The following is a 21,552-nucleotide window of genomic DNA, read 5'->3' on the forward strand; positions in this document are numbered from 1 at the left end:
AAAAAAGAGAGCAACATAATAACACAACACCATTGCAATAATCTAGCTAAGTGTAAATAACAGTAAATATTAAATACTGAATGTGATTGTGCAGCACGCAAGATTGACATCGCATAATGTGGTTTGAGGTAGCAGCCAAGAAAGGTGTAGCTTGTGTGTGTGAACACCTGTGTGGATGAGTGCTCGTCTATTCAAAAGGCTTCTCCATGTAACGATCTGCTAGAAGGTGTGGGGAGCCACAGCCTCGTCCCCCAGGGCATGAAGCAGGCATGGAGGAGATCCAGGCCCCAGACATCCAGAGGCCCCCAGAGTGCGAGCGCCCAAAGAGGACCACCGGAGGGGCAACCGTGCCACCTTCCTGGGAAGAGCTGAGGAGAACCCCAGATGAGGGGTCACCCAACAGTCACAGAGCAGAAGCCAGAGGGGGCGGCAGTGACGTACACGCAGGCTCTGCCGGCAGTCAGCTGTGCCAGAGTGAATCGAGCCCCCGCAAGGGGCCCGACCGAGCCACAGGCACCAGGCCCCACCAAGCAGCCGTACCGGGGAGTGAGCTGGTACAGACCTGAGCGCCCAGCCCTGGACACCAAGAACGCACCGATGTCTGAGGGCATCAGCCACCAGCAGGGAGTGTGGTGAGGGGAAATAAGCCTCCATACCTTGGAGGGCCTGAGATGTTCCAAGGGGGTGGAGTGTAAGACCCGAGCTGACATATAGACACAGACGAATAGGCGCACACAGACCTAAACATGCATTCCCACCCTCATGCACACATATACAAATACTCGGCGCTCATCCAACCTGGATACAGACACAAATGGACACTGTACATGTACTGTACAGCACGGCCCCTCCTGAGAACCCTCAATGTCTACATGCATTTAAAACTGAGAGGTGGGCACCGGCGCCAGAGGTGAGGTTGAATACAAAGACTGTCCTCTGGACACCGTATAACATGCCCGATCCCAAGGCCCTATATGTATGTGTTATGAGAGTGTGAGTAATGTGGATGTCTAGGTTGTGGAATAAAATCAGTCTGCTGATAAAACAGTGAGCACAGTGAGAAGATCTTCACTGAGCTGATCCATCTCATCTCATAAAATTGAGGCACAGGTGACCAGGAGGGGACAGAGGGGGAACGACCTTTTATTGCTTTTTTCTACAACAATTTCTTAGTTCAGCTGCAGTATTTGATATCCTGTAATGACTAAAATGATAATTTAAACTAATTTACATAAAAAGATTGTCTTTTAAATGTTAAGTTTATTTAACAACTTTAAAGGCTGAGCAGTGCTATTTTTAAATGAAAAACTCACAGGCTCACATGTTCCAGGATTGAATTAGTGTCTGATAACCCTCCCTCTTCCTGCTCTCTAACTCAGCACCTCCTCTCTGTCCACATGTTCCCTTGTTCCCTCCCCTTCTGATCTGCAGTTTGAAGATGGGTGCAACCAACATGTGGTGACGTATAAGAGCTGACAGATCCCATTCGCTACAGAAACCTATGTTGTTTAGATCAGAGCAGTTTCAGTTCTGAGGAAGTGAAACTCACACAGTCACTGACACTGTTGGGTGAAATGGCGCAGAAAAGTGTTCAGCTGGACCGAGAAACCTTCTCTTGTTCGATCTGTTTGGATCTACTGAAGAATCCGGTGGCTCTTCCCTGTGGACACAGCTACTGCATGAACTGTATTGAAAGCTTCTGGGATGAAGAGGAAAAGAAGAAAGTCTACAGCTGCCCTCAGTGCAGACAGACTTTCACACCGAGGCCTGTCCTGGAGAAAAACACCATGTTAGCAGTTTTAGTGGAGGAGCTGAAGAAGACTGGACTCCAAGCTGCTCCTGCTGATCACTGCTATGCTGGACCTGAAGATGTGGCCTGTGATGTCTGCACTGGAAGAAAAATGAAAGCCTTCAGGTCCTGTTTAGTCTGTCTGGCATCTTACTGTGAGAAACACCTTCAGCCTCATTATGATGTGGCTCCATTAAAGAAACACAAGCTGGTGGAGCCCTCCAAGAAGCTCCAGGAGAACATCTGCTCTCGTCATGATGAGGTGATGAAGATGTTCTGCCGTACTGATCAGCAGAGTATCTGTTATCTCTGCCCTGTGGATGAACATAAAGGCCACGACACAGTCTCAGCTGCAGCAGAAAGGACTGAGAGGCAGAGAGAGCTGGAGGTGAGTCGACAAAACATCCAGCAGAGAATCCAGGACAGAGAGAAAGATGTGAAGCTGCTTCAACAGGAGGTGGAGGCCATCAATCAGTCTGCTGATCAAACAGTGGAGCACAGTGAGAAGATCTTCACTGAGCTGATCCATCTCATCCAGAAAAGAAGCTCTGATGTGAAGCAGCAGATCAGATCCCAGCAGGAAACTGAAGTGAGTCGAGTCAAAGAGCTTCAGGAGAAGCTGGAGCAGGAGATCACTGAGCTGAAGAGGAAAGATGCTGAGCTGAAGCAGCTCTCACACACAGAGGATCACATCCAGTTTCTACACAACTACCCCTCACTGTCAGCACTCAGTGAGTCTACAGACTCATCCAGCATCAATATCCGTCCTCTGAGCTACTTTGAGGATGTGACAGCAGCTGTGTCAGAGGTCAGAGATAAACTACAGGACATTCTGAGAGAGGAATGGACAAACATCTCACTGACAGTCACTGAAGTGGATGTTTTACTGTCAGATCCACCAGAGCCAAAGACCAGAGCTGGATTCTTAAAATATTCATGTGAAATCACACTGGATCCAAACACAGCAAACAAACTGCTGTTATTATCAGAGGGGAACAGAAAAGTAACATTTATGAATCAACAACAGTCTTATTCTGATCATCCAGACAGATTCACTTGGTGGTGTCAGGTCCTGAGTAGAGAAAGTCTGACTGGACGTTGTTACTGGGAGGTGGAGTGGAGAGGGAGAGGAGTTTGTGTAGCAGTCGCATACAAGAATATCAGCAGAAAAGGAGGTGGTAATGAATGTTTATTTGGACATAATGACAAATCTTGGTCATTAGAGTGTTACAACAACAGATATACATTTTGGTACAACAACATCCACACTCCTGTCTCAGGTCCTCGTTCCTCCAGAGTAGGAGTGTACCTGGATCACAGAGCAGGTATTTTGTCCTTCTACAGCGTCTCTGAAACCATGACTCTCCTCCACAGAGTCCAGACCACATTCACTCAGCCGCTCTATGCTGGACTGATGCTTTACGATGATTATGGAGCCACAGCTGAGTTGATTAAAGTGAAATAGACTGAAGTCTTTCATATTGTTGTAAGTTTAAATCTGTATTTTAGTTCCCTTTTAGTTTCTCTCCATCATTATTGTGGTATTTATGTGCTGCACATAAATCAGATGTCAGTCAAACATTATGGGCAGTACCTCGACATCTTCAACATGTTGTCTTGATGTTTTTACGTTTTATAGGTGGAGCTCTTTCCTGTGTCTGTTCAGCCATGGAGACTATCAATGCTTATGGATATTTTTATTTGAAAAATTTCTCCACATGACAACATAAACTTCTCTATCTTCTAAATGTTTACTGAATATTTTTCTTAGGTATTTGTATGTTGTTGTTTCTCTTCACTGATCTTAACAGAGAAGTCTACAGACCTTCCTTTATCACACAGATTTTATTCTCATTTGTACATTTATAAAGAAAACAATTAATTACAGAGCAATAAGAAATTTTAAGAAAGTGCACTATATCATAATTTATAGTAAAGTGTATTAAAGCATCGTTAGTTAGTCACTTATTTAGTTTGGAGCTGTATCATCTGACACTGTAGAAACATTTCCTCCAGCTTCAGCACAGAATGTTAAAAACAGAACTATTAATGAGAACAAACAGTAGGAACACAGTATCAGCAAACATCATGGCTTAAAATGGAGAGTAAAAATCTAAAAAGAAATAAACAAATTAGTAAAAAGGATTTCCTGTTGACATGTTATTGGTCCTATCTTGTCTGCAGCACCTCCAGGATGCTTCTTATATGTTTCTGGTTATTTTTGCACCAATTTTAGTTTTTGTCAGTAGGAAGTTCAAGTTCAACTCAGTGTGTTTGTTTGTTTTTTTTTTTCAAACTGATGCCTGACCTTGAACACCAAACATCTGTCAATAAAGCAATGATATAAAATGCTTATATTAGTACTGAAAAACTGCATATCCACTTTACAAATATAAATAATGATATAAATCCACAGCTGAACTGGAGGAGCAGCTGATCTAGTTCACTCATGTGTTTCTGGACTAAGAGTTGGAGCAAATACCTTATGATTCAGTGATGTTTGTTTTTGTTAAATATTTTGTAGATCCAAGAGTGAGTTTGACTCATGATGATGATGTTCCGAATTAAACAAAGTTGGTCACAAATTCTTCAAAGCTGTTTATTAAGAATATATTCACTTGGACTCATGAGACAGGCTTGTGATCCAAGGGAGCCATCAACTGGACAATTACTGACATGACAACAAAAAAGCTAAGTACAGAGGGGGGAACAGAGGTGAAAATACTTGCTTTAAAGGATTGTAATGTTTCCTTTTAAAATAAGTCTCTAAGGTCAGACAAAGGGACAGAAACTCATAGCTTTCTACCAGCCCAATGACAAAACTATAAGTTGTTTTTTAACATCTACTTTTTCATCTATTTGGCAGTCACAGTGAAAAGTATAAACATTGGCACGCTTTGTCTTGTGATTCTGCTGTTCGTAAAAAATGACCATGCGCAAAGTACCAGACTTTAAGGCTTTGACTTGATGCCAATGGCCTGAGGAGGACAGTATTACCCTTGGACATGTGTAGTCTGCCGTCTACTCAATAGAAGAAGAAGAAGCGCGGAAATGGCACAACTGTCTTCAGTTTCTGGGAGAGTTTAACAATGAGAGACTGATGATGCAGAAGAAATCTCCGTGGTTAAAAACATTAAAAACAGTCGTCCAGGATGATGAGATCCGCCACTGGCTCAGACTGCTGTATATCAGCCGGAGACCCGAGATGAAGTCACGCAGCAGGTATGTAAAACTGTGATGTTCTCAATGAACTAACACAGGAACGATCTGAGCTCAGTCTGTAAGCTAACAGGCTAAAATCAGAGAGCAGCTAATCAAACAAGTGCGTCCGTTTTTTTTAAAGGTCAACTTTTAACAATAGACTTTCATGAGACACATCAAAACCAAACAGGGAGGGAAAGCTTCGGTTTTCTGCACTGTGCCACAGTTCGCTGTCTGCTTCGGTTCACGACGCCTCACTCCGGGGCTACAGACAGTTCTCTGCCGCCTGTGGTGCTCCTCACCTCCGTCTGCACCCACAGACTTCCCGAGGTGGAGGCAGGCCGGCAGGGACTTTGAGAGATGGGCTTTACTTTTAAAAATAGCCCTTAATCAGGGTCTAACTCACTAAAAGATGGCCACATGTCTCTCTCCAACTTAATCTCTTTCTTTTAAGTAATTGTTTTTCATTGAAATGAAATTAATTGTTCAATAAAATGATTACATTTATAATTGAATTAAAGTTAAATTAATCAAGGTGATTTTGACTTTGCTAGTTAACAGGAAGAGAAACAAACTTACACAGGATAAAATGAAATTTGGACCCAGCAGAAAAAGTCAGATCACAGACAAACAGAAACATTCCTCTTTGGCTAAAATAAAATGCAGATTATTGCTCATCTGCAGTTTTAATCATGGTGAATAATTTATGATTCAGCCAAGTAAGATTCTTCTGTGTGGAGGTTTTTCCCCTGTCAAAAGGCATTGACCATTACCTTCATCTAAACATGGAATTTAAGTCATGTAGTTGCCGTTGTTTGTTTTTAAAGAGGTCATAATATTTTTGTGATGGTAGAAATTTATCTTCAAAGTAATAGTTATAAAGTGAATTAATAAGACTTTCCAACAAAGAGAGGGAGTCACATGGTGCTTCTGAAACATTTGTACAAACCTCTCTCACATATGTGAGCAACATGCTCACAGTGTACAGCCCTGCTGACTGAGGCTGCACCTTTACCTGTCTAATCTTTTTCTTTTTACTTTGTTCCTCAAGTCCCACATCAACATGAAGTGTAAGGAGGAGGAAGATCTGGCTGGCCAGCAGGTCTGGAAGCAGGAGAGGAACTTCAATCTGGACCAGGAGGACACAGATCCCCCACAGATCAAAGAGGAACAGGAGGAACTCTGCATCAGTCAAGAGGGAGAACAGCTTGTAGTGAAACACGAGGATGAAGGCATCGTCGTCTGGAGCGGGGAAGAGCGGCTCAGACAGCTGCATAACATCTGGAAACCTGAGAAAGATTTACAGACCAGCGGTAAAACTGTAATCGCTTTTCTGAAGTGTTAACATTAATATTAAACCTACAGTTTGTATCAGTCAGATCTATTTAATGTGTATTCGTGAAAACATGACAGGGAGTTTTAAATGGACTGGTTCTTATATAGCGCTTTTCTACTCAATCTTGAGCACTCAAAGCGCTTTACAAAACTTGTGCATTCACCCACTCACTCCCATTCGCACAAGCACATTTTTCTTAGTGCTTTCTACCAACATTCAGACACACATTCCACAGATCAAAGAGCAACTTGAGGCAACTTGGAGTTAGTATCTTGCCCAAGGATATTTGAAATGCAGACTAGGTGAAGCCGGGAATCGAACCGATCAGTAGATGATCTGCTCTACCGCCTGAGCTACAGCCACCCCCAATAGTGAAGATTATTTTGAAAAATATCAAGATGTAGATCAGTTTCGAGATCAACTCCAAAATAGATCATCAGTCAGTCAGTAATAAGTGAGTTCTTTTTTGTTTGAAAGGTTTTTTTTACTCTTAATGTTGCTGAAAAATGTCAGAACTCAAGTTCTCATTTGCATCAGAGTGCACAAATAACTTCATTTTTACACACTTTTAATTTCACCTGCAAATGTGAGCAACATGCCCTCATTACAGACTTTAACTAAAACTTTATCTTCTCAGAAGTGTTTTTCTATAATTACATTTTTTTTATTGTTCGTTTAGACCTCCACCAGCAAACTGCCTGTAAGGAGGAGGAGTTTGTCGCCAATCAGCAGGAGAGGAACTCAAGTCTGGACCAGGAGGACCCAGATCCTCCACAGATTAAAGAGGAACAGGAGGAACTCTGCACCAGTCAGGAGCTGGAGGAGATTGTACTGAAGCAGGAGATCAATAGTTTTATGGTGACTTCTAGTTTTGAGGAAAGTGACCTCAGTGAATCAGAACCAAACGATGACCAGCTCCTTGCTCTTAACTTTCCTGAACCAGAGCTTGAGGAACAGGAAGAAAACCAGCATGTGGACTCGGGATCAACTAGAAATGCGGAGCTGAAGAAAAGGAGACGTCACAAAAACCGAACAGATAAGTCTCAGAGTGAAACTGATACAAGTAAAAAATCTGTAAGCTGTGACACTTGTGGAAAAACTTTTCAGTGTAAATCCAACCTGACGAGACACATGAGAGTTCACACAAGTGAGAAGCCACATTCTTGTAGCACCTGTGGGAAAAGATTCATTTGGAAATCAGGATTGGAAACTCACGTAAGGATCCACACAGGCGAGAAGCCGTATTTTTGCATCACCTGTGGGAAAAGATTTGGTAAGAAATCAGGACTAGAAACTCATTTGAGAATCCACACCGGTGAGAAAGCGTATTCTTGCAACGTCTGTAGGAAAGAGTTTAGAGACTTGTCGACTATGAAAAGTCACAGAAGGATCCACACAGGTGAGAAACCATATATTTGTAGCTCCTGTGGGGAAAGATTCAGTTGGAAATCAGGACTGAATTTTCATCTAAGGATCCACCTGAGTGACAAACCAAATCACTGCAGCACCCGAGGTAGAAAATGACCTCATGCTCCAAGTCACGGTACATTTCCTGTCCACAGCAGTGAAGGGCACTCTATGTTGTTTGTTCCAGCCCTGACTTTATGTTTCTCTAAGTTTGATTTTTTTTTTATTGGTCTTTAAAGGTGACACAAATATTTATTGAACATGGATGCTCTTTTAATATTTACCACAGAAACTTGTATTTCTTCTTCAGTATAGAAGAAAACAAACATGAAAATGAGTTTTTCATCACTTGTTCCTTGTAACAACCATGATGTGATTCCTTTTTATCAGCCAATAAATAAGTTTTGATACACAGGACTAAAGATTTAAAAAAAAGTTCAAGACAAGTATACAATTTTTATTTAAATATGTTTTCTTTGTGATTTATGTTAATGAAGGTTATACTTCAGTATGGCTTTGACCTGGTTGTCCTGGTTATTCTTAGCAACATGTTGCAAGATTTGATTAAAAATGTTTGTGACTAATTTTGTGTATTGTGTAATCCCTGCTAAATAAAAGCAGTTAAATGTGCTATATTGGCTCATGATAAGTGTTTATATCATTTTGCCTAAATGCAAGTAAACTCAATGTTTGCCAACTCTGTGTGTGCAGTTTGCTTCATAAGTACAGTAACAGAACTTGAACTACATGGAGCCTATTTTGATTACATCATTACAGATGTAGATATTATTCATAGTTCATATTTCACAGTGTGCTGCAATCTTCTCCACAGACCTGCATTGCTCTCTGTTCAGACCCGTCATCTTCAAGATGTCCACTAGATGTCGTCAGAGTTCCCCCACTTTCCTCATCTATTGTGTTGCCATTACCTGAGCCTGCTTAAAACCTACAGTCCTTTACATATGGGTTCATTCAGGGTCATGTTTAGTGGGCAGGTTTAGTGCGATGAAGGAAACTCGTTTTCTTTAACTTTACCTCTCAGTAAGTAACTGGAGTAACAGACTCACTGATTCCTCCCCACCTGCTGGACATGAACCAGCTGACTGACACTTGTTTTCATTTTCTCATTCATAAAGTTGCTACCAGTTCAATTCATTTATATTTATATATAGTGCCAAAAAAACAACAGTTGCCTCAAGGTGCTTTATATTGTAAGGTAAAGAATGTAAAAACCTCCACAATTGAACAAGCTGAAAAGAGCAAATGCTTGGCAGCAGTGGCAGAAACAGGCTTTCTGTCGTAATCACTGTAAAACACTAATCACTGGTCAGTCATTTGTTGTGTTGCAATCGGTTACACTGAGGGAAAAAATTTCACAACTGGATCTCGGAGATAATGTGAATATTTGTGAAAATATGTGAAGATGAGGCTGAAATAACTCTGAGACTCTAAAACATGATGAAATGCTTACATATTGAAATGTGTGTAGTAACATGACCTACAGCTTGTTTAAGAACTCGTGATTTTTTCCCCCTGTTGGCATAAGGTGAAATCCTGCATAAAGGAGGTGACCTTTGCTCCCTGACTCAGACGTGATAAACATGACCCAAATCATTCACGTTGGTGCCAAATAATGTTTTGTTAAAGTTTAACAAGCTTTCCCAGCCTGAAACTGCCAGACAAACAAATCACCTGTTGGAGATGCTGGTTTAGCTCCCTGGGTAAAGTGGGTGACCCAGATGCTAAAGCCCAGCTATGACTCCTGCCTGAGGACTTTTAGTCTTGGTTTGCATCCAACTTTTCTGCCACAATAGTTCAATTTTCTTAATAAAACACCAAATTACAACAAGTTACCTCAAGGCAGTTTATATTGAAGGCACTTTATTTGAAGGTAAAGATCCGACAATAATACAGAGAAACAACAGGTAGAAGCAATGGAAGATTGAAAATAACGGTTGTCATTACTTTTCATTCAGTCATATATTAAGATACAGAAACACCATCTGTTGTGTGTAAAGATGAACAGTAGGGGTAGGGTGATTTTCACCAGATCAAAGCCATGGATTCACAATTATGGTTTGGTGCTGTTGAGTACCTGGATAGAAAATGCACATGTGGAATGGTAGAAAGTGTTCAGCATGCTTTGATGATCTGCTTCAACTATGCTGGGGTGAGCATTACAGACTGCTTCTTAAATTTAATAACCAAATTGCATCAATGGGGAACTATAAATTCTACATTTGGATTTCTGATTATTATTTCTGGCTGATTTTCATTAGATCGACCTGAGTAGGGCAGCGACAGATGTGTGCGGTCCAGAAGTAGAAGAAGAAGAAAGAGGAGAGCAGAAATGATGACATTCTAGGCTCGCTTTTCACCTTTGATGTACTCTTAGCAGGAAGACTTTGGTTTGGTGATGTGTTAGAGATAATTTAGTGGTTGAAGCTACTGTGGACTGACCAGATCTGCCATCAGCTCAGAGTGCTGGATATCACCGCAAACCTGAGACAAAGTCATACAGAACAGGTGTGTAAAACTGTGATGGTCACTGTGATGGGTGCATGCAACCACACAACTGAGACACTTAGTAATATTCATTTGGTCTTTTGTCTTATGTTTACGTTATGCTTTAAGGTTTCTGTGATCACAAGTTAACTAATTTGACGTTTTGAGGTTACCTGTAGTGATGTGACGTTCTGTATCGAGGCTTCGGAGCGTGTGTCGGGTAATTGAGGGGGCGTTTCCGCGATGCGCGTATCGAGGCTTGCTTCATTTATGGGAGGAGCTGAAAATGATGACGTCCGAAGCCTCGCTGCCCGGCTGTACCACGTGACTGGTTCATGAAGTGGTTCGAACTTTGCCGCGAGATATGACAGCGATATAAACCCTCAGACTTCATTCAAAATGTGGGTGTTTGATGGAGAGTTGCGGTTAGTGAGAGTTTGGAGACAGTTTGGAGGTTTATGAGAGTGAGGAGAGAAAGTCAGGAGAGAATGGAGCCAGCTAAGAAGAGGAGGATGTCCTCCCCTGTGTGGGAACATTGTGATTTTATTCCTCCCAACAAGGTATGTAAATTTCTACAGAAGATGTATTTTCATAATACTGATGCTGCAATACAATTTATGTTGAGCTGTCTTGACTTTTGTACAAGGTGAAGTGTTTGCTATGTGCCAGGGAGCTGGGATATAACAACAACACCTCATCCATGCTTAGGCACTACAGAGCTTTGCATGAGAATAAGGGGAACACCGATTGTGGAGCAAGACCAGGTGAGCCATCAAATGCCATGATAATATAGCATGCAGTAATGTTACTAAATGATATAACAATATTATACAACTGTAATAAGTTACATGTGTGATATTTATATTTGTGCTTTGTCTTTATTGTCTTTCCTCAGGAGAACAATCTCAAATAGATGAAGACCTGGTCAGCATGGTGATTGAGGACTCCCAGCCATTTAGCATTGTGGAGGACAAAGGATTCAAAAGATGTGTTAAATCATTAAATCCTAGCTATGTTCTCCCCACTAAAAAGGTCATAAAAGCAGTGAAAATTTAGTTTTTACAGAATAAAATGTGAACAGGCAGGACTGTGTAGCTGTCCATACCTCAACGTTACAACCGCACAACCACTGTCCACACCCCAACCACACCTCACCTCACAGTAAATGATCATTTGCATTTTAAGCATTTCCAAATAATCATTTTCCATACTGCCAGTATAAATATACACAGTATACTGCCATCACTACAATATACATGTTTTACACACTCCTTTTGTTGTTGACATTTACAGGCTGTGTGCAAAAGGCCACACTCTTCAAATTCATGCCAGCTATTATTTTTACGTCCAGTAGGTGTCCTGCTAGAGCAAATGAAGCTTCAAGAAGCTTTGCGCTGGGGTGAACCAATTGGATGAAAAGCTTCAGTGCTTCACGAAGCTTCATCTGCCCATCACTAGCATAGACTTTGCTTTGCATTGTTTGTTATTTTATATAGGTATGTTATATTGATTATATTTCTGCTCTTTCTCAGTTACCTGACCTCCGCTCCAGTCCTTCCTGGTTTGGCTGAAAGAGGAGGCTGAGGGTGGAGCTGGTTTAAATGCAGAAGCCAATAAAGTGGACTGGACCATCTATTGTGATCATGCAGGGGGAATGGGGTTCTTCTTGAATGATGGTTATCTGTTATCCCTTTAGTTTTCACCTTTGGTTTATATAATGGTTTATTCATTTGCTATATAACTGGAGCTGTTTCTCATTTGGGCAGGTCAGTTTGAGTTATGTTTTTGTTAAGTGATTTTTGAGTAGCGGTCTGTTAAGGTAACCTCTTTTATGGGCCCACTTGGTTCTTACAAACTTTATTTTTTGTTATTTTGAATTTTTGTAATCATTTTGTCCTTTTTGGGGTATAATAAAACCCATTTTTTTTAAGATTACATTTGTGCCTGTGTGTTCCTGGCGGCTTGGATCATGACAGTCTCAGTGAAATAACACTGACTCATGCAGGACTCTGATAAAAACTCAGCTTGTGGGCTAACAGACTAAAATCAAAGAATGCTTCTCTTTTTCTCTTTTGTTAAAAACGTTGAACATCCAGTGAGACACAGAGTAAAGTGACTTTCCAAGATTGTTTCTTCTTCTACAGATTCAGATAAATGATGTCATTTTGAGCCAGAAAGAACATTTCCATCATAAAGTAGAAGACTTTTATATTCTTTATTTATTTATCTGGTAAAAAGTCTCATTGACTTTAAAATGTCTTTTTCAAAAGAGATCTGGCCAAGACCAGAAGCTCCAGTTTTCTCTGCTTCTGTTTGCAGCAGAGCAAAAAGGACAGAGCGCAAGGGACGAGAGAAGACACGAGACAAAGACATGAACGGGACCAAATACTAACCAAGACAACCTAAACAACAAATACTGAATAAATTCAAGAGCGTAAGCCCTTGAATTCTGATTTAATAAAGTAAATCAGAATACTTTATTAATCCTTCAGGATTAATAAAGTATTCTGATTCTGATAACTAGGAAACATAAGATACACAGAGAACAGAATAATGATTAAACAAGACTCAAAAAACCACAAATACAAAACACTGGGTCAACGACCCAGGTACCCTAACAGCCGAGGGAAAAGATGACCTCCTATTCACATCAGTATGGTATATTTTACTCCCATATCACTACTCAAAGATCATATTTTATTGTTGTAGGTTGTGGAGGTGACACACACACAAGCTGTAGTTCAACAATGACTTCATTCCTCTATTGACCTATAAAGAGGTCTTGTTACATAAGATTAAAGCTGGAAACTGACACACATAAGCCCAAACACATTGTGTTATTGTGGACGTTGAAGTCACTGCATGTGTTTTTCATGAAGATTAAACTTTCCTGTGCTGTTGGTTCTTTGTTTAATTCTGTTGATTCTTACTTTTTTGTTCCTAAAGTTTAAACTAAACTCTTGTTGGATACCAGGTGTTCATTTAATAAAGCTGCAGGTTCAAACTTCTAACTGCATGAAAATGTAATGTGTAATGTCATGTGTTTCTAAGTACCATCATTGATTTTGGTCATCAAATCAGCCATTACTCATTTAATTTGATGTAAATTTCCCCTAATTTGCATATTCAGATTCAGTATTCAGTACCACATGTGAAAGTGACCCAGATCAGATTTGAAAATATTGGATTTGTGCCGTTCACACTGTCATAGCATGATCGGATATAGGGTCGCATAGGGTCAAAAAAATCGGATTTAATGCGCTTTCGCCTGCAGTGTGAATGTAGCCTTAGTTAGTTCTTAGAGTTTGGTTTCTGTGTTCCCCTCTATTTAGTGTCTGTACCGTGTCTCTGTGCATTTCCTGTTTTATTGTGAAGGTCCATGTCTTATGTTAGTGTGTTCTGTTCACATTTCCCCTGTCTCGTGTAGTCAATTAGGATCAGCTGTGTCTTTGCCATTCCATGTCTCCCCCTGTGTGTATTTATACTATGTGTCCTCGTGTGCTCCTCGCCGGTTCATCTGTGTTTTTTCCTGCATCATTCTGTGTCGTCTCCCTGCATCTCCATTTTAGGTTTCAGTTCTGTGTTGTGTTAGTTTTTTCCAGTTTAGGTTTCACCTCCTGCTGGCCTCCTTCGCCCGTTCCTAGATGCCCCTGGTCTCATATCGCACTGGACTTCATCACTGGTCTCCCACTATCCTCAGGTAACAGTTATTCTGACCATCACCAAGATGGCGGCGCGTGAACAACGCGAGGCTCAGTGTCTCTCCAGAATCTGCTATTTAGCGGTTTTTTTATCTACTTTTAACCGGATTATTCGTCCAGAATTGCTGTGCGTTGCTGACCTACAGCAGACAAGAGCTTCTGGACATCTGGACTCACAACTCCAACAGTTTTATCGCCGATCTCCGACTCACCCCAGAGATCTCCAGAACACCGGAGGCTGCCCACTCTCCCCGGCTGGGCGGAAGTGCACGCAGACGGCGCCGAGATCGTAAACAAAGGCGAGGTAGGCGCGGAGGGCTACGGGCTAAGCTAAAGCTAACACCACACCGGCTGCCTTTACCCAGTATTTTTCTCGCCAATGTCCGTTCTCTGGCAAACAAAATGGATGAGATACGGCTCTCCATCACTAACAACAGACGGATTATGGACTCAAATGTCATGTTTTTCACCGAAACATGGCTGAACAACAGCTGCCCGGACAATGCTATCGAGTTAGCAGGACGCCACACACACCGAGCCGACAGGCTAGCAGATGACTCCGGCAAGACCAGAGGTGGAGGTTTGTGCATTTATATTAACAATGCTTGGTGCATGAACTCCACTACTACTGAGAGTCACTGCTCACCTAATGCGGAGTTTTTAATGGTCAAATGCAGACCTTATTATCTCCCCAGAGAATTCACTTCGATCATACTCACTGCCGTGTATATACCCCCCGACGCTAATGCTAGGTTGGCCATGAAAGAACTTTCTGCAGCCATTAACAAACACCAGAATAAACACCCCGAGGCTGCTTTTATTGTTGCTGGCGACTTCAACCACACCAACTTAAAGACAGTCCTCCCCAGATTCCACCAACATGTCTCCTGCCACACCAGAGGAGACAAGACTTTAGACCATGTGTATTCCAACCTGGCTGGAGCCTACAAAGCCACACCCCTCCCCCACATTGGACAATCGGACCATCTCTCCCTGTTCCTCACACCACGGTATTCACCACTCATCCAACGTGTGAAAGCTGCTGTGAGGACAATTAAAGTGTGGCCAGAGGGGACAGACGCAGTGCTCCAGGACAGATTTAAAAACACAGACTGGAATATGTTCACCCACACAGACCTGGACCAGTACGCCTCATCTGTACTGGATTACATCTCCAAAACCACAGACAGTGTCACCACCCAGAAACGGATCACCATGTACCCCAACCAGAAGCCTTGGATGAACCGGGATGTTCGTCTCCTCCTGAAGGCCCGCAACACTGCCTTTAGGTCAGGAGATGCACACGCCTACAGTACAGCCAGGGCTAATCTAAAGAAGGGCATCAAAAAAGCCAAACACCATTACAAAAAGAAGGTAGAAGAACACTTCTCCAACTCCAACCCCCGACGCATGTGGCAAGGACTCCAGACCATCACAGACTACAGGACCACCAAACCCTCTCCCGCATCCTCTGATGTCTCCTTCCTAAACGAGCTCAACAACTTTTATGCTCGTTTTGAGCGAGGGAACCCCACAACCACAACCAAAGCAGACATGACGCCAGACCACCAACCTATGACTCTCTCCCCCACCGATGTAGGAGCGGTGCTGAGCAGGATCAATGTCCACAAGGCTGCAGGCCCTGATGGCATCCCCGGGCGTGTTCTCAGAGCGTGTTCTGGGGAGCTTGCAGGAGTGCTCACAGACATATTCAATCTGTCCTTGGCCCACGCTGTGGTACCGGCCTGCTTCAAATCCACCTCCATCGTCCCGATACCCAAAAACTCCAACCCATCTTGCCTCAATGATTACCGCCCAGTAGCACTCACCCCCATCATCACTAAGTGCTTAGAGCGACTGGTCCTAGCACACTTCAAATCCTGTCTCCCCCCCACCCTGGACCCCCACCAATTCGCATACCGCCGGAACAGGAGCACAGAGGATGCAGTCTCCATCGCAATGCACTCTGTCCTCTCACACCTGGACAACAACAACACCTACGCCAGAATGCTGTTTATAGACTTCAGTTCAGCATTCAATACAATCCACCCCTCACAACTCATCAGGAAACTGACAGACCTGGGTATCAGTTCCCTCATCTGCAAATGGTTACTGGACTTCCTGACCAACCGCCCCCAACATGTCCGGCTGGATAACCGCTGCTCATCTACCATCACAATGAACACCGGTGTACCACAAGGCTGTGTGATGAGCCCTTTCCTCTACTCCCTCTTCACCCACGACTGCAGACCTGCTGATGGTTCCAACACCATCATTAAGTTTGCAGATGACACCACGGTGATTGGCCTCATCAGTGACAACGATGAGGCCGCCTACAGGGAGGAGGTGGATCGTCTGGCTGAGTGGTGCGACACAAACAACCTGCTGCTTAACACCGAGAAGACCAAGGGGCTCATCGTGGACTACAGGAGGAATGCTGACCCACATCCACCCATCCACATTAAGGGGACGGCTGTGGAGCGTGTGAGCAGCTTCAAGTTCCTGGGAGTCCACATCTCCGAGGATCTCACCTGGACGACCAACTGCTCCAAGCTGGTCAAGAAGGCTCACCAGCGCCTCTTCTTCTTGAGGACTCTGAGGAAGAACCACCTGTCCTCAGACATCCTGGTGAACTTCTATTGCTGCACCATCGAGAGCATCCTGACCAACTGTATAACAGTCTGGTACGGGAACTGCTCTGCCTCGGACCGGAAGGCGTTGCAGAGGGTCGTGAAAACTGCCCAGCGCATCGCCGGAGCACCACTTCCTGCCATAAAAGACATCTACAGGAAGCGGTGTCTGAAAAGGGCTGGGAAAATCATCAAAGACCCCAGTCACCCATCACATGGACTCTTCACCCTCCTGCCCTCTGGGAGGCGCCACAGGAGCCTCCGGACTAAGACCACCAGGTACCGGAACAGCTTCTTCCCCACAGCTGTCAGACTCCTGAACTCTGCCTCCTGACATCTGACCCACGTTAAACTCATGGACTGAACATACACACACACCCACAATGGACAACTGTACCCTCAAACACAATAATAACATGGACTGAACCACCACTCACAACCACTAGCACTTTATATAGCCTCTGTAGAAACTATCTACACCCTCACTTATCTTAACTGCACTACTGTATAGCTCTGTGTAAATAATCATTCTGTACATTCGATAATCTTTAATCCTACAACTGTTTACAACTTGCATAGTTCCCATTTCTGTATAGCTGTATATCCCAGATTCTGTAAAGTTATTTATTTCATATTCTGTATAGTTTTTCATATTTATATCCTGTTCATATCCTGTACATAGCTTGTACTCACTACAGCCTGTACATACTTATAGTTATAGAATATTCACAACATCATACCGTGTACATTATAACATACCATAATAGACCCATTTCTGTAATATACTCACATATCTATATTATTGCTAATATATATTGTAATATATCTATATCACTAAAGCACTTCTGGATGGATGCAAACTGCATTTCGTTGCCCTGTACCTGTGCATGTGCAATGACAATAAAGTTGAATTCTATTCTATCGATCGGTTCTCCAAAGCTGTGCATTTCATTGCTCTGCCTAAGGGGATTAGGTGCAAGAGTTGTTAAAATGTATAATTAAATAATAGATGAATTCAATAGCAAACTGTGCCTCGTTCTCAGATGGACAGCAAGTGGAATGTGATAGATGAGATGAGGAGATGGAAGGAAGAAGAGAGGCAAAGAGTGATTCACAGGCAGAGCTTAGTTTATTTCCCAGTTTGGTCACGGCGCTTGGAACCATAAGGCAACAAATCTTTGCGTTTTATTATTATCTCATAACACTTGTTTAATCAGCTACCCTCTCTCCTGTGGACTGTTTAATCTCTACAGTCTCAGATCAACACAGCCCTGCCCTCCAGCACTATCAGCAGCAAGAGCAGAAGCAACCCCCCAAACAGCAACATTGTACCCATCAGGTAAAAAATAGGCTACGTTTGCTTTGCATTGTGCCCACCTGATGACAGTGATGTAGTGTGATGTGATTCCATATTAGATTCTTGATGAATGTGGGTTGTTGTTCTTCAGCCTGCTTCTATGTGCCCTTTTTAACTGTGAGCACCCGCCCCTTTAAACATCTCTGCACTGCCCTGACTAAATGTATATATAAACTGTCTCTATGGTTTACAGTCTGAGTCTGACAAGCTGTCAGCTGTTCATTTCTGCTATTTGAATTGTTAAAAGAAACAAACTATTCATTTAGCAGATTAACAAAAAGAATAGAGAGGCATCCAGTTATTGACATTTATATTATTTAGTTAAAGGTTTGAACAAAAAACAATTAAACACAGAGCCTCTTCCTGCTTTCTGGAATGAATCACAGCATGAAAACCCTTCCTCTTCTTCCTGCTCTCTAGCTCAGCACCTCCTGTCTGTCCATATCGTTCTGTGTTCCCTCCCCTTTAGATCTACATTATGAAGATGGGTGTAACCAACGTGTGTTAGAGCTGGCAGGCCCCATTCACAGCAGCAACACTTGTTGTTCAGATCAGAGGTCAGACCAGTTTCTATAATAAGGAAGTGAAACTTACACAGTCACTGACACTGAGAGGAGAAATGGCGCAGAAAGGAGTTCAGCTAGACCGAGAAACCTTCTCTTGTTCGATCTGTTTGGATCTACTGAAGAATCCGGTGGCTCTTCCCTGTGGACACAGCTACTGCATGAAGTGTATTAAAAGCTTCTGGGATGAAGAGGAAAAGAAGAAAATCTACAGCTGCCCTCAGTGCAGACAGACTTTCACAGCGAGGCCTGTCCTGGTGAAAAACACCATGTTAGCAGTTTTAGTGGAGCAGCTGAAGAAGACTGGACTCCAAGCTGCTCCTGCTGATCACTGCTATGCTGGACCTGAAGATGTGGCCTGTGATGTCTGCACTGGAAGAAAAATGAAAGCCTTCAAGTCCTGTTTAGTCTGTCTGGCATCTTACTGTGAGAAACACCTTCAGACTCATAATATTGTTGCAGTTTCATTAAAGAAACACAAGCTGGTGGAGCCCTCCAAGAAGCTCCAGGAGAACATCTGCTCTCGTCATGATGAGGTGATGAAGATGTTCTGCCGTACTGATCAGCAGAGTATCTGTTATCTCTGCTCTGTGGATGAACATAAAGGCCACGACACAGTCTCAGCTGCAGCAGAAAGGACTGAGAGGCAGAGAGAGCTGGAGGTGAGTCGACAAAACATCCAGCAGAGGATCCAGGACAGAGAGAAAGATGTGAAGCTGCTTCAACAGGAGGTGGAGGCCATCAATCAGTCTGCTGATCAAACAGTGGAGCACAGTGAGAAGATCTTCACTGAGCTGATCCATCTCATCCAGAAAAGAAGCTCTGATGTGAAGCAGCAGATCAGATCCCAGCAGGAAACTGAAGTGAGTCGAGTCAAAGAGCTTCAGGAGAAGCTGGAGCAGGAGATCACTGAGCTGAAGAGGAAAGATGCTGAGCTGAAGCAGCTCTCACACACAGAGGATCACATCCAGTTTCTACACAACTACCCCTCACTGTCAGCACTCAGTGAGTCTACAGACTCATCCAGCATCAATATCCGTCCTCTGAGCTACTTTGAGGATGTGACAGCAGCTGTGTCAGAGGTCAGAGATAAACTACAGGACATTCTGAGAGAGGAACGGACAAACATCTCACTGACAGTCACTGAAGTGGATGTTTCACTGTCACAACCAGAGCCAAAGACCAGAGCTGGATTCTTAAAATATTCATGTGAAATCACACTGGATCCAAACACAGCACACACACAGCTGTTATTATCAGAGGGGAACAGAAAAGCAACATTTATGAGTCAACAACAGTCTTATTCTGATCATCCAGACAGATTCACTAACAGGTTGCAGGTCCTGAGTAGAGAGAGTCTGACTGGACGTTGTTACTGGGAGGTGGAGTGGAGAGGGAGAGGAGTTTATGTAGCAGTCGCATACAAGAATATCAGCAGAAAAGGAGATGAATCTGAATTTGGATGTAATGACAAATCTTGGTCATTAAATTGTAACAACAACAGTTTTACATTTCGGTACAACAACATCCAAACTCCTGTCTCAGGTCCTCGTTCCTCCAGAGTAGGAGTGTACCTGGATCACAGAGCAGGTATTTTGTCCTTCTACAGCGTCTCTGAAACCATGACTCTCCTCCACAGAGTCCAGACCACATTCACTCAGCCGCTCTATGCTGGACTGATGGTTTACTATAATTATGGTTATGGAACCACTGCTGAGTTGATTAAAGTGAAATAGACTGAAGTCTTTCATATTGTTGTAAGTTTAAATCTGTATTTTAGTTCCCTTTTAGTTTCTCTCCATCATTATTGTGGTATTTATGTGCTGCACATAAATCAGATGTCAGTCAAACATTATGGGCAGTACCTCGACATCTTCAACATGTTGTCTTGATGTTTTTACGTTTTATAGGTGGAGCTCTTTCCTGTGTCTGTTCAGCCATGGAGACTATCAATGCTTATGGATATTTTTATTTGAAAAATTTCTCCACATGACAACATAAACTTCTCTATCTTCTAAATGTTTACTGAATATTTTTCTTAGGTATTTGTATGTTGTTGTTTCTCTTCACTGATCTTAACAGAGAAGTCTACAGACCTTCCTTTATCACACAGATTTTATTCTCATTTGTACATTTATAAAGAAAACAATTAATTACAGAGCAATAAGAAATTTTAAGAAAGTGCACTATATCATAATTTATAGTAAAGTGTATTAAAGCATCGTTAGTTAGTCACTTATTTAGTTTGGAGCTGTATCATCTGACACTGTAGAAACATTTCCTCCAGCTTCAGCACAGAATGTTAAAAACAGAACTATTAATGAGAACAAACAGTAGGAACACAGTATCAGCAAACATCATGGCTTAAAATGGAGAGTAAAAATCTAAAAAGAAATAAACAAATTAGTAAAAAGGATTTCCTGTTGACATGTTATTGGTCCTATCTTGTCTGCAGCACCTCCAGGATGCTTCTTATATGTTTCTGGTTATTTTTGCACCAATTTTAGTTTTTGTCAGTAGGAAGTTCAAGTTCAACTCAGTGTGTTTGTTTGTTTTTTTCAAACTGATGCCTGACCTTGAACACCAAACATCTGTCAATAAAGCAATGATATAAAATGCTTATATTAGTACTGAAAAACTGCATATCCACTTTACAAATATAAATAATGATATAAATGCACAGCTGAACTGGAGGAGCAGCTGATCTAGTTCACTCATGTGTTTCTGGACTAAGAGTTGGAGCAAATACCTTATGATTCAGTGATGTTTGTTTTTGTTCAATATTTTGTAGATCCAAGAGTGAGTTTGACTCATGATGATGATGTTCCGAATTAAACAAAGTTGGTCACAAATTCTTCAAAGCTGTTTATTAAGAATATATTCACTTGGACTCATGAGACAGGCTTGTGATCCAAGGGAGCCATCAACTGGACAATTACTGACATGACAACAAAAAAGCTAAGTACAGAGGGGGGAACAGAGGTGAAAATACTTGCTTTAAAGGATTGTAATGTTTCCTTTTAAAATAAGTCTCTAAGGTCAGACAAAGGGACAGAAACTCAT

General features: G+C 42.3%; 2 protein-coding genes across 2 annotated transcripts; both read left to right on the top strand.

The window, feature by feature from the left end:
• Positions 1 to 510: 510 nt before the first annotated feature.
• Positions 511 to 21,157, top strand: LOC309694723 (uncharacterized protein). Its single transcript, XM_082514932.1, has 2 exons — positions 511 to 3,245; positions 18,435 to 21,157. The coding sequence occupies exons 1-2, from the start codon at positions 1,575 to 1,577 to the stop codon at positions 20,223 to 20,225; spliced, it is 3,462 nt and encodes a 1,153-aa protein (XP_082371058.1). The 5' UTR covers positions 511 to 1,574; the 3' UTR covers positions 20,226 to 21,157.
• Positions 6,020 to 8,364, top strand: LOC309694560 (uncharacterized protein). The gene is made up of 2 exons (XM_082514746.1): positions 6,020 to 6,303; positions 7,006 to 8,364. The coding sequence occupies exons 1-2, from the start codon at positions 6,054 to 6,056 to the stop codon at positions 7,848 to 7,850; spliced, it is 1,095 nt and encodes a 364-aa protein (XP_082370872.1). The 5' UTR covers positions 6,020 to 6,053; the 3' UTR covers positions 7,851 to 8,364.
• Positions 21,158 to 21,552: the final 395 nt, after the last annotated feature.

This window comes from Aulonocara stuartgranti, assembly GCF_965226115.1.
Source record: "Aulonocara stuartgranti genome assembly, chromosome: 18".
Taxonomy (NCBI): Eukaryota; Metazoa; Chordata; class Actinopteri; order Cichliformes; family Cichlidae; genus Aulonocara; species Aulonocara stuartgranti.